Source organism: Anguilla rostrata, chromosome 16 (assembly GCF_018555375.3).
Source record: "Anguilla rostrata isolate EN2019 chromosome 16, ASM1855537v3, whole genome shotgun sequence".
NCBI lineage: Eukaryota > Metazoa > Chordata > Actinopteri > Anguilliformes > Anguillidae > Anguilla > Anguilla rostrata.
In genome coordinates this window covers 13,412,684-13,425,864 of record NC_057948.1, presented here as the reverse complement: position 1 = coordinate 13,425,864, position 13,181 = coordinate 13,412,684, and the positions used below count along the sequence as shown (strand labels likewise).

At 44.5% G+C, this 13,181-nt stretch overlaps 1 protein-coding gene across 2 annotated transcripts in view; it reads right to left on the bottom strand.

Moving 5' to 3' along the window:
* The window catches only part of LOC135242738 (myotubularin-related protein 13-like), a 97,149-nt gene that overhangs the window by 25,688 nt on the left and 58,280 nt on the right, over nt 1–13,181 (bottom strand). For both annotated transcript variants that reach the window (XM_064313967.1, XM_064313966.1), the window contains exon 17: nt 6,080–6,148. In XM_064313967.1, coding sequence (XP_064170037.1) covers nt 6,080–6,148 — 69 coding nt within the window. The remainder of the gene's footprint in view (nt 1–6,079; nt 6,149–13,181) is intronic.

The window sequence follows — 13,181 nt, the reverse complement described above, 5'->3', positions numbered from 1 at the left end:
TTAACTTGCTGGTAGCTGATGCGTGAGACCTTCCTGTGCACTGAGAGAGCAAAGCTTCATTACAGCAGAGATAATCTTTACATACTGAGAGGTGACCACCAGATTATGTTTCATTCTCTTTTTTTAAGTCGGCAGAAAGAATCCACCTCTCATGCTGACAGATTTATACACACTGCCAGCAGTAATTCACCGCCCTCATTTAATCTGCAAATTCCTATCAGGGACATTTAAGCTGTTTTTTAAATAACCCTTCACCCAACATTATATCTAGATGACTTCAGAGAGTGAAATTATTAACTCTGCATGGATAAATAATGCATTGATTGCACAATTCACAATTTTTTTCCACGAAGATAAATGGGGGTTTTGAAACTTCAACGCAGCAAGACTGGAATATTACAGACAGCTTCCCACTTTCGGACTTGTAAGGAGGCCGTGACCGTGAAATGACCTTGTCCCAGAAGGTATGCCAGCATGCCTGGAGGGGGTCCAGGCTGGTCCAATAGTATCTCTGAGGGGGCACGGATGCCCAAATGGACGCAGACTGCCGCGCTGGCCGACCAGCCAGCCAGACGCGGAACTGAGAAGCACGCGGCTGGCTGCACACGAGCGGGCTGGCACGCGCAGAGGCCATGTAGGGCTGGGATGGGGGAGATGAGCCCTGTCGCTGCTTCTTAAATTGGGCATGAGGAGGAGACATTGCCTCAGCTGCCCACGGTGAAACTGACCACAGAAATCTGGTGACTTTTAATTTGGTCACTTCTTTTATTAACCAAGTGCCCTCTTCGGATTTCCACATACGATAAATAGGGCAGCAGATTAAAAAGGATGGACAGCTCAAGCAGGGGTTTTGACCTTTTCTGACCCAGGAACCCCCACCCAGACTCAAAGGCATCCAAGAGACCTTCATCATAAAGGAGGATTATATTTAAAAGGTTTTTAAATCATTTGCCAAATCTTTATATAGTCAATATATCACATCTAGTCAGGGACCTCCTACAGCATCTTCAAGGACCCCCAGGGGTCTGTGCCCCCCGCTGTCCCCCGCTATAAATCTAGGACCTAAAGCATTGCATTTCCTGGAACATGTAATGTAGGTCATGTATGCAGCCTGTATCAGGGTTGTCAAACTCATCATCGTGTCCTGACCTAGTGGAAAGACTGACTGTGAAAAGGCTGAGGGAGAGGTAAATGCAGCTGGCCATTCAAGGCACAGGATGTTTAATGGTCAAGACGGGCTGTTAGAGGTGCAGCTAAAACCAGGTACAGAGTCCTGTTAGCATGAAAAGTGGACAGAGTTCCTACAGTCCGCCTAAAGCCAAATTCAAGGATTCTGCAATAACCTACAGAGGAAAATTCCAGAATTTTCAAGGACCTCATTTATAAAAGAATGACCTTTGAACTTCAGTGATTGGTAATAATAAAAAGTATTCACTGAAAGTCCTGCCCTGTTTATCTGGGGAAATGCCACCCTTCACAAAACAGAACACAGATTAAATTGAATTCGTAACAGTTGATTTGTAGCTACATCAGTAGCCATGGAAAATGTGACATCCCAAGACCAATGGAATTGGAAAAGGCAGTTGAGGTGAAAGAGATAGGGTTTTAAAGAAGTGGGAGTGATAAAGCTGAGTTTTCATTCCAAACAGCACAAATATTATTCAAGGGAAGTACGGCGCAAAACAAAGCACATTTCCCAACGTGTTCAACATTCAAACCAACTCCTACATGGCACATCATTCAAGGAACTTGATTATAGCACAGTTATGTGTTTGAAGGCCATGATACGAGTTTCTTTAGAGATAAAAGACTGACAGCCCCATTTTGACGATACGTCATAGATCTTTGTATCACCCTATGGGGGAGGGTATCTCACTTGGTCAGTACTGACTGCTCTGGTTGGTTTTATGCCTACGATCTGTCTGCAGGAACTGGGTGGAACGCTGCAGTGACGACATGAACGCCGTGGAATGTTGCAGTGACGGCATGAACCTGCACTTGTTGATTTGGGGAGAAAAAGTCAAAGGACCCCCTCCCTAAACATGCATAAAGATTGAACAGTTTAAAGAGTGGAAAAAAACAGTCCATTAAGCCTGGACCCTGAGTACATAAGAATGAATAATGAGGTGAAAAGGGCATTCGGTCCATCAAAAACATAAGAACATACAGAAAGGAGAGCACAGCTAATGTTAGCTGCCTTAGGGAACAGACGGCAGGGGGAAGTACAGATGCTACGCTCCACGCAACTTCACCACTGAAGGTTATACTGTAAAACTGTAAAGCTACACATAGCTTTGTACCAGAGACCCAATGACACATCTTATCCTTTCCTTTCCAGTTATGTTTGAAACTCTAGCCCCTGTTCCTGTGTAAAAAGGCAAAGCTAAACGAATGGGAAGGATCTCCTATGTGAATGTGAATAGTGCTTCACTGCAGTTTCTGTGGATTGTGAAGAGTTGGCACAATGATTACACTGACCAGACCAGGTCTAATTTAAAATGACACCACGCTGCTACAGTCAGCAAAGCCCATTACTTTCATTATGTAAATGCTACAATTGCCTTTACAAATGTACGGTGCAGAATAATCACCTCCCTCTACTCCTGCAGTAATCACTAAGCATGTTTGGATAATTATGAACAGGTTTAATGTGTGCTTGTGCTCTCAAACCTGCTAAGTGTTGTTTTATATCCCGTGGCTCCCTGTCAAAGGTTTTATCTGGAGCGGAGCATTTTCCAGCCTCCAACAAGGCTGACAAGAGTAGAACTCACAGCACGTGGCGGACAGATGAATATCATTTTATATTTACAATAAAATATGCTAGAAACAGGGGGTCAGGGCTCAAAGTGCTTAGGGAAGACATCCAGCAGTCCTGTCAGGCTGTTCTGGGTCTGCAGAGAGCAGTGCTGGTGTCCTGGCAATACCAAAGCTGTTGTGCAGGGCTTGTGACCACCACACCTAAATACCAACAGTTTCCCATATTCAGTCTGGGCAGACGAGAGGGAGAATGGAAAGGCTTTATGGAGAGAGACCCCTCCATGCACTGTGCTTAGAGACCCCTACTGAGGTGAAGATCAGGGAAGAAGACAATATAGAGTTCATGGATTGTTCTATTATTTGCCCTAACTTTCAACTCTATTGTCTCGAAGGAAATTTGGTTTGCAGCAAGGACCACAAAACACAGCATAGGAAACATCACATAAAATAAATAAATAAATACAATAAATACAAAATGAATACAAAATTAAAGTCAACAGACAAGCAAGACTGAAAAGAGTGACTCCTACCTGATATAATATGCTGTGCTATATTAAAGAATCAAAATGTACAAGTTAAAGGAGCCAGTCTATTATTATTTAAGAATGTTCAATGTTTTTATTGCCACTACAACAAAGGAGTCTCTGGCATGCCGAAGGAAGGAGCAAGAGTGAGCAGGCCTTAACGGTGACCTGCTTAAGGAAGATGGCCTGAATCTGTCTCGATTCAACCCAATCACTTTACTGGCTACTTTGACCAGTCCAACCAGCCAGTTTTTTGTGATTAACTAATGTACCCATGTCAAGACGTGCAAGATTCTACAGCACTAGGGCCAAGCGCTTAATATTTTCAGGATAGCAGGGCAACCATTGCTCCAATAAAACCCCCACAGCAGTGCTTTTTGGAGTGACATTAAATAAACAATACAAAGAACAGAATCTGCAGAGGGGCTGTATCTTCTCCCCATGTGGTCTCCTCCGGGTTAGGACTCCCCTGGGTCCTGGTTCTGATTACATTGCCACTGTCTGTCTGTGAGTAATTCGAAGACACTTGGGACAGGTGCTTTTCGCCCTCCTTCCCTGAAAAGGTCTGCCGAAAGATCAAAGGTTCTCTGCAATCAGCTCCGGAGTTCACTTAATCCCAAAAGAGGCTTATAAACAATACCTGATCCCACCACAAGGAATAATCCTGCACGAGGAGCCTGTACCTGCCCCGTTCAGTTCTCCCCTAATTAAAATGTATTCTCAGCTTCACAAACAGTACAAACACGTCCATCAGGACTTTCCGCACCTCAGCTCTGATGTTTGGAGATATGCTAATCCTCGCTTGACCTAGATTAGTCTGATTATGTTATGGTCCCCGTAGTTTTAGCATGATGCTGAATGGATTCATTCAAATAATGTATGTCAACCGTTATTTCTCCATGATGACACTCAAAAAATTTCTAGAAAAAATGACACACGGTTTTCTGATCAATATATCACGTCAGTCTAAAATAATAATAAAATCATGAAATATCCCTTGCACACTAAGTAACTACAGTAAGCAATGGGGACACAAAAGTTAAGCAACCAAAAAAGAGTTACATTTTTGCAGAAGAACAGCAAAATGCACAAACATAAAGCCTTCTAATTCCTTAACTGATGAATTTAAATATGTCCTCCCGTAACTTTTCAAAAAAAGAAACCAGAACACACAATGGACCATATTGCCCTTTTCTAATACATCTATACAGTATGTATATAATTTCATATTGCTAAACCTAATTTGAAAATGATGCAGAATAATAACATAAACATCAATAAAAATATCTGTCAACCCATGAAGAAATCCCATCTTTCTGTATGGGTTCTCCAGTATCCCATAATGCTACTGGAACCACAAGACACAGCCACGGTTCCTCTTATCTGCAGCCAGTTTCATTTTCCAACCACTAACAATCACTCTGGTAAAACAGCAACCAACAACACACACTCTGGTAAAACACAGGCCCACTGAAGAATTTATGGGGAAAACATGCACAACAGATGACAAAATATGCACTGGCAAGCAACATGTGTTGGAGAGATTTGAGGACTTCTAGAAAACAGAAAATGTATGCTGGATGATGTATGCTGTTTCAAGGCAGCAAGATCTTTATTTTTGTTTTTTTCTCCTTTATTTTGTACAATTTATTGATGACTTGAGAACAAATTATGGACCTGATCAAAACACGTTTCAGTTCATTCCTCCTTTTCGTGAGCAGAGCTTTTTCCATGCACGCTATTCTTGAAGCACGGAGCAATTTATCTCGAGGTTGGGAGAGCAACTTTGCTCTTAATGCCAGCTGTGGTTGCTGCTGTATGCGAGTGATTACTCTATCCAGACCGTTTTTTTAAGGAAAACCTGTGGATTTTGTGCTTTTCTGCATTTATCTTTTTAATGTCCCTTCCTGATTTATTGTGTCTAATACATTCAAATCCTTTTTCATGCACCATTATTGTAAGCAGCAGAAAGAGGCTAACAGCAAGTGTAGTAAGTAGTGATACAACTGCAACAAACAAACCAAACACAGAAATAACCACCATGTTCTATTAAATTATTAAATGTGTGGTACTTCGCCTTGTTCTTATTCATGTGATCACCAACAGCCATTGAAGTTACAATGTTTAGTATAGAGAGAAATGTAAGCTGAGGGAATGCCAGAGAGACTGTGACTTATTGTTTGACGCACAGCAGCATGGGGAATGATGTGTCTGTAGAATGCCCAAGGGGGACCCTGCAGCGCTTTCCTCGTGTTTCGTCCAGCTGGATTCACCAGAGGAAGGCTGTGTTGACCCTCATAACAACAAGGCTGCCATACTTGTGGTGGAAGTCATGGTAACCCCGGGTGAGTGCGTCAACTTGAAACACCTATATGCCTTTGGCCTTGGACTGCCCTGTGAACTGCCACAGGCATCAGACCAGATATAAAAGGCTAAGCAGCATCTCACACATCTTAGGGGTTATCTCCTAATACACTGCTCAATGCAGAGAGGGGGTCTACAGCATCTCACACAGGTCCAGTCTTGTCGGGAACAGTGTCTGACATCAGCCCACACCCCATCAAGAGTCCACCTCTACGGAAAGGCCAACCCCAAGGCACCTGGGCAATCAGACACACTCTTTTTCCAGTCGTTCGGTCCGGCTATAAATATCCCCTCTCAATTACCAGAAGTCGGGGTGAGTGCAGTACTGACATAAACAGACTAACGTGGTTAAAAGCCCACTGTTCCCCGTAGATGTCCAACTCCCCTGTGAAAAGCTCAGCGGTGGACAGTTCAGCTGTCAAGTCATGACTTACCCGGTAAAAGGCTGTTGTCAGGGGTAACAGTGCCGCAGCAACAGTGTACTCTTCAGAGCTGGAACAGTCCTGCATGTCAAAACAAAGTAAGTGAGGTAAAGGATATGACATCAGAGAAACCTATATATTATAATAATAATATACCTTTGACCATGCATTTTCCAAAATCTGATTTTAAGTCTGAAATTAAATCCTGTTAAGCAGTTATGCAAAAACATAAAATTTCAGGTTATTCAAATCATCCTAAATTGACATTTATTTAGTACCAATTAAGCACAACTGCACCATGGGGGTATGGAACACAAGCGTTCTCTCTGACATGTTGCTGTGTCCATAGTATTATAGTAATTTATGAGATTGCAACACATTCAGTATTATTTGGTCTTTCGTAATTGATAAATCATGGCTTTATTACAGCCAATTATCTTGCTATGTATTAAAAAGCAGTGATTACATAAACAAATGATGGATTTCAAGTACACTGCAGGCTATCCATTGGGACCACAGAAAAAGCAAGTCCTTACTTATAACATATCTGACTGTAAATGGGCATTCACTGTTGTTCACAATGCGATGATAATGATGCTCAAATAATATCTGAAGAGATTAAATTATGTTAATTATTGTAACCTAATGGTAAATATATTAAATCATTATTAAGTTAGTTTTAAAGTAATTAAAAAAAAAGATTTATAAATGTATTGAAGAGCAATATTCAAAAAATGAATTTTTTGGTAAAGGGCACTTGTGTATTTTTGTCCTTGCAACCTTACTACACATTTCTAATCACAATTAAATTTACTGAGTTTAAAAAAAAAACAGAACTTTAAACCTGGTTTTATGAGAGTAACCATTTGTAAACATACAAAGAGAAAGACCTTGAAAAGCGGGTCAGTTGTACATTGTCCACCATTTAAACTTTTTTTGTTAACACAAGTTTCCTGCTTCACAGATTTTGTCAGAGCCTTGTCCCCGGCCAGGCATGGTCAAGGATTTAGTCAACAGTTTAGTCAACAATGACTGTTGGTACAGTACATATGCTTTCAATATCCTTATATAATCCCTGCTCTGATACAATCAAAGTGCATAGCAGTTCCAATGTAACTTCATGTTTGCATTCCTGAAACGGATCATACGAGAGGGCAGATGGAGTCAAACGTTGAGGAAAGATTCTGAACATAAATGAACAGTCAATTCAATTTCTTAATTTACCAGAGTACTGAAATTCAGTGTCCAGTGCATAGGACAAACCAAAACTTTTCACAGATTCATGAGTATGCAACTGCACTACTCTTCCTCAATCTTCGTGCAACGGCCCCCTGAAAAAGATACACATTCATACGGTTTCAAAATAAATGTTTATCAAAAGCAGAAGAGGCAGGATTTTCCAAACCAGAACAAAGCCAGGTTTCCATAGTAGCAGAGATACTTCTGTGAAGGCAGCACAGACCTGGAAGAGAGATGACCTTGGCAGTTCTCTCTGGCTATTTTTTCTTTTTTCCGCACCACAAATTAGGATGCTCATTGGAAACTGGCCTTATTTCAGCAGTAGAACTGCAGTGCTGCATCTCAAAGATTCATCTGACCCATCACAGATGCAAGCATGCACACGCATAAACTAAGACACATGCACAAACGTGCGCACACGCACACACACACAAAGTTAGCGTGCAGTGGTTCCGTGGCGGGGTTGGGGGTGGGGGCAGTGGTCTGCAATGCTGTACGTGCCAATGTGGGGGGGGGGGGGAGGGAGGGGGCTTATGTCGGAAAATGCTCCCCCTCCTTCACAAACAGGGAGGAATGTGCGGAAATGAGCAAATGCGAAACATAAGTGCCTCAGCAAAAAAATCTCCAATCCAAGCCGCCCCCCATGGACCCGGCTGCATTCCTGCCATTTCCTGAGGTTGGGGGTTCAGGCCGAGGCTGATTGTACAAGCTGTTGAGTTTGGATGAGAACCAGAGCTCTGTTTACCAGCATCCTCTCTGCGCTGGTGCAGGTTCTGAGATGAGTCCAAACCCTGTACTTAAAATAGCACACAGGGAGTGCAGACTCCCTACAGGTGAAACGTTCATGGAGTTGATCTGGCCAGAGCCCTATAATTTCCTGAACTTTCATTATCGCCAGTGAGGTGCACACGTTTTGCCCTTTGGGGTAATGTGTCTTGAATGTATCTTTTCATTACTGCTGTAGATTAAATTGACTGCTCTGGTCAACATACAGAATGAATGCCATTGTTTCTAATTATTAAAAAGGAATGAGTCATAAAAGGAACCAGACATTAACCTGACAGATTTACAGGAAAAACCTAAATCGTAAAATGTAATCCTTGCAGAAACCATATCAATTCAATCTAACTTAAATATCACCTATAAACTGGAGGCCTGGTTTATATATAGATAAAAACTGGCATTCTACAGTTATCAAGGGCATTAGCACCCAGTGAACTTGTGAACTACTGCTACTCACTCCCTAAGAATGCACATAAGCTTCGTGATTTTGTAACTGATTTCCCAATCAATTCTAAACGGGGTGAAACACAGTGTCCTAGACCGTAGCCTGGACCATGCCCCCCCACCCCTGACGCTCCGGGAAACTCATTTGACATCAATCTGACACGGCCTTCTCTCTCACGTGCTGCATTGCAAGAGACCGCCCGGAAACATGACATCAGCACAAATCAGACCGAGCGCTGGTATTGGCCTGACCCACCACAAATGGAACCAAGAAACACTCAGAGGGCTTTACAGGATTATTCATCATTCAATCATCATGTTCAAGAGGATTTGTCATGCCCTTTTCAGGGCTCAGCAGCTGGTGTATACCTGGCATGTGCGTGCAGCCAGCCTGGTGTGGACCCCGGATCAGTGTGGATCCTGCATGAATGCGTAGTTAATGTGCAGTCAACACAAGCATGGGTCATCACCTCAACAGCTCTGCTAGCTGCAGCTGAACAGAAGCTATGCACACAGGGATATGGGTAGGTCAGGGTGGGTGAAGAGTGGCACAGTGGCCTCCTAGCCCAATCATCTGGATTCAAGTCCAACAGAAATATGTGTGAGAGCGCTTCAGTGCTTCTACACAGAACTATGGAAGTCAGCCAATCCTGCGACAGTGAAGACCAACATCTCTCATAGTGACAGGGACATCCCTATTCCCACGTCCCCAAAGGTTATAAAACTGAGCAGAGGAAGAACTGTGTGACATCACAGAATTCATCCATAAACTGCTCTCTGAAGCAAAGACTGCCCGCATCGCATCACACAGATGCCCCGCTCAGAAGATGTACGCACATGCAAACACGTACATATGCACTCATGGATCGGCCCCAATGAAGTAAGTAAACTCCAATGTGTCTGTAATTTCAGAAATAGTCTAACCAGTGCAATTGTCAAGCATGCCACAACTTGTATGTATCTATGAGAGGAGAGATCTGGTGCGTTAAAGCAGTAAATATTTACGACACAGAGAGATGGGGGTTTGGCTGTCTGCCTGCTTTTAAACAAACCTGCTGATTCCAGACCATGGGGGGTCTGCACTGCGGCCATTTCAGCGCACACACTTCAGGAATGCAGCACAGAAATGGTTTACGGATGGTCCATTAGTTTCGGAAGTAATTGCGCAAATTTGTTTTTCCTACCCTTGAACACGAGAGCATCCTTGTGTTCCATCTGTTGAGTGAAATAACCCGGCCTGTTGATGCCGCACAAATATCTGGGGGCTTCCAGCACATGCTGGGAAGACGATACGGTGACATCACTGGCTCATAGCTGGAATACCGGCCACAAGCTTCCTCTGAATGCTGGACGGCCGGGGACACCGTGAAACACAATGCCTTTCAGCGAGAAGAGCACCAGCCAAAGTCCTGAAGTATTATTAAAAACAATACTGGCCCTATCCAATGGGCGAGGGTTACCTCCTGTTACACTACTATTCTCCAACAGTCAAAGTAACATATGTTAATCACTCTGTAACTGACTAAACCAATAGCTCTGGGCTGTCTGCACACCTGTGTTTGGACAGGTGCAGTAAAGGGCTCAGTATTGTGACAGGTAGATTGACTCTGAGGACGGATCGGGGTTACAGAGCACCTGTGTGCTCAGGCTCCAGAGAGACACCTGCTGTGGGACATACCCTATCTGAGTGGCAGGCCGAGGCCATTCATTGCTCCTGAAATTTAACGTGTGCAGAGAAAACACAATCATTCAGCTCACTCTGTCTCTCCTGTACTGCCTCTCAGCTTAGCTGTGCTACTAATAAAGCGACAGAACAACCCAATGAAAGCCAGTCTGTCTCATGTATTTTATATATATGTATGTATATAAAATACATGAGATTATATATGTATCATAACAGTAAACAGCATGCTGCAACATGCGTTGTGTATTATGCACACTGTGGTGTGGGGATGGCTGGTTTAAGCAGCCACACCTGCCCTGGGTCAAGCTAATTAGACCTGGCCAATTGGATAATTGGTTAAGAATTAGATAATTGGCCAGGCTAATTGGACCCAGGAACAGGAGTGGCTGCACCTGTGCGTAGTGAGGTAATCACTGCGCACAGGTTAAATCTGCCATCCCCACCCACACAGGGGAGCCTCTCTGTCATGACAGTTTTAACATCTGCTCTTTGGCAGTAACATCTTGCCAAACCCTTGCAAATAAATGTGGACTATTTGAACATCTTCTCCCTGTGTCTCTGTGCTGGAGGGCCCCTTGGAAAGCCACTTCGGTGGCCTGTGGCAGGCGTGTTTGCCACACACACCTATGCCTGCACACACATACGCAAGAAAAACAGAAGCAGAAACATATGAACACACACACGGATATGCACACATACACATGGACATGTGCACGCAAACACACAGGGAGGCACACATGCATGAATGAATGCAGACACGCACGGACACATGCAGACAGAGCAATACACACAAGCACAGATAAACTGACACATGCACGCACTAAGAAGACAGGTACCTAAATGGCAACAAATACGCAGGTTCTTAAATTTCATTGCAGGGGCGATGAAGGGATCAGTCCCATTTGAGTCACGGAGCAGAGTGCTTCCAGATGCTCCCTTCCTGTACCAGCCCTCCAGCCATGGCCAGTCCCGGAATAAGAACTCTACTTTCAGAGGCGTGGAGCTCACCCTGCCAGAGGGGGAACCAGACCGAACGCCTTCCCAGAAACGGTGTGCAGCAGGGTGACCCAAAACCCTCGACTCATTGTTTGAAAGACCCCCACCCCTACCGACAGCATGTTGCCTGATGCTGCATTTCCGTGGCCAGGGCCCACTGTGGGCGGGGGGGGGGGGGGGGGGGGGGGGGGGGGGTCAGGGTGGGTCACCACTAAAGGCTGCAGAGCGTCCCATAAACGTGTGAATTACAGCGGCCAAAACACACCCAGGAGCGTGCAGACCCACGCCTGTCTTTATTATCAATCTAAGCCTTAAAAGAGCATTCTGCACTGCCTTCATTAGGACAGTGTTTTTTTATTTTATTTATTTTTTATTCAGACAGCCAGAGGAAAACAGTCCCTCCTCCAAATGAACCATTATACAGCCAGATTACAATTTTTTTTTTAAATAACGTGCCATGTTAGAGATGGTGCATGGGGGTGGGGACACACCAACCCAGCATGCTTACTCCACTCTGATGAGAAGAAACACTGCCTCCAGCAGCAGGCTCAATCCACACACAGGTATACACCAGCCTTCACCTGCACAGCGAGCGGTACCTCCATGTTTAAGGAGCTGAGGACTGAGGGTCATTACCGCTCCTCCCAGACAGATCCATCATCCCTGGCTCTGGCTGCGAATCACAACTAAAGCATGTGGAGAATGCCACGCACCTCAGCTATGTGCTCTGCCTGTGTGAGGAACATACAGGAGACACCACTACACCCAGTTCCACAAATGAACTCAAAGTAAGAGAGGAAATATAAACATCTTATAAGTTCTTATGGAGTCTGCAGATAATGTCCTGTTCTCTGCGGGGTGGACGATGCATTTATACACACAGGAACACTTCCAAATGCGTTAGTCTGCACACACTGTGAGAGACGCAGTCTGTGACTGTGTTAGTCTGCACACACTGTGAGAGACGCAGTCTGTGACTGTGTTAGCCTGCACACACTGTGAGAGACGCAGTCTGTGACTGTGTTAGCCTGCACACACTGTGAGAGACGCAGTCTGTGACTGTGTTAGTCTGCACACACTGCGAGAGACGCAGTCTGTGACTGTGTTAGTCTGCACACACTGCGAGAGACGCAGTCTGTGACTGTGTTAGTCTGCAAACACTGCAATACTAACTATGTTTACATGATTACATAGTTGTTCAGGGATCAGGGAATCATATCAGGGAATGCGTAGATTTCTCTTATCTCCAAAGCACACTCCACACCGGTATAAATAAGTACATCTGCTGCGTGAAGCTTATGTAACAGAATGAAACAGGTAATTAGTCAGACCAGGAAGTCATAAAACTGTCAATGTGACAAGCTAATCTATTTAGCCCATTTCTCACTGGACTGACAGTCTGGGGCTGATATATCCTTGGCTGCAATGCACTGAAGTGGCATGACCAAATAGGCTCATTTGGCGGCGAAAGCTAGAGCGCATTCCTGCATGTGCCCCCAGGACTCGGCCCACAACCCGAACCCCCAGGGGTGCCGGAGAGCCCAGGTTCCACACATAGCTCCCTTCCCGCCAGTCAGGTGCTCCTGAGGAAGTTTCTAGAAGGACGGCCTGTGGGGATTCCTGTCTGGGACAGTTTTCTGGCCTGGGAAGGAACACTTGGACCCGGATCCTCAGAGCCTGACACTGATCCACAGACTGTGGGTCATTTCATCTGATTCCTGCTGTTCTGCAGGTTCAGTTACTACTTTTACTGAGACGGCTGCCATCTTAAATGAGACCTGATTTACAGTGTGTATGTCAAGCAAGAATTCTCACTCTAAAGAAAGACTCCTGACCCAGGTCAATATTATGGAAACGTGGCAGTGCGATCTCGCATGCAGACACGCACCCCATAGCCTGGACGTTACCTTAATCCACATGCAGTTCATTTTATTTCACTAAGATGGTTGTGCCCCAGTGGTGTTTGGC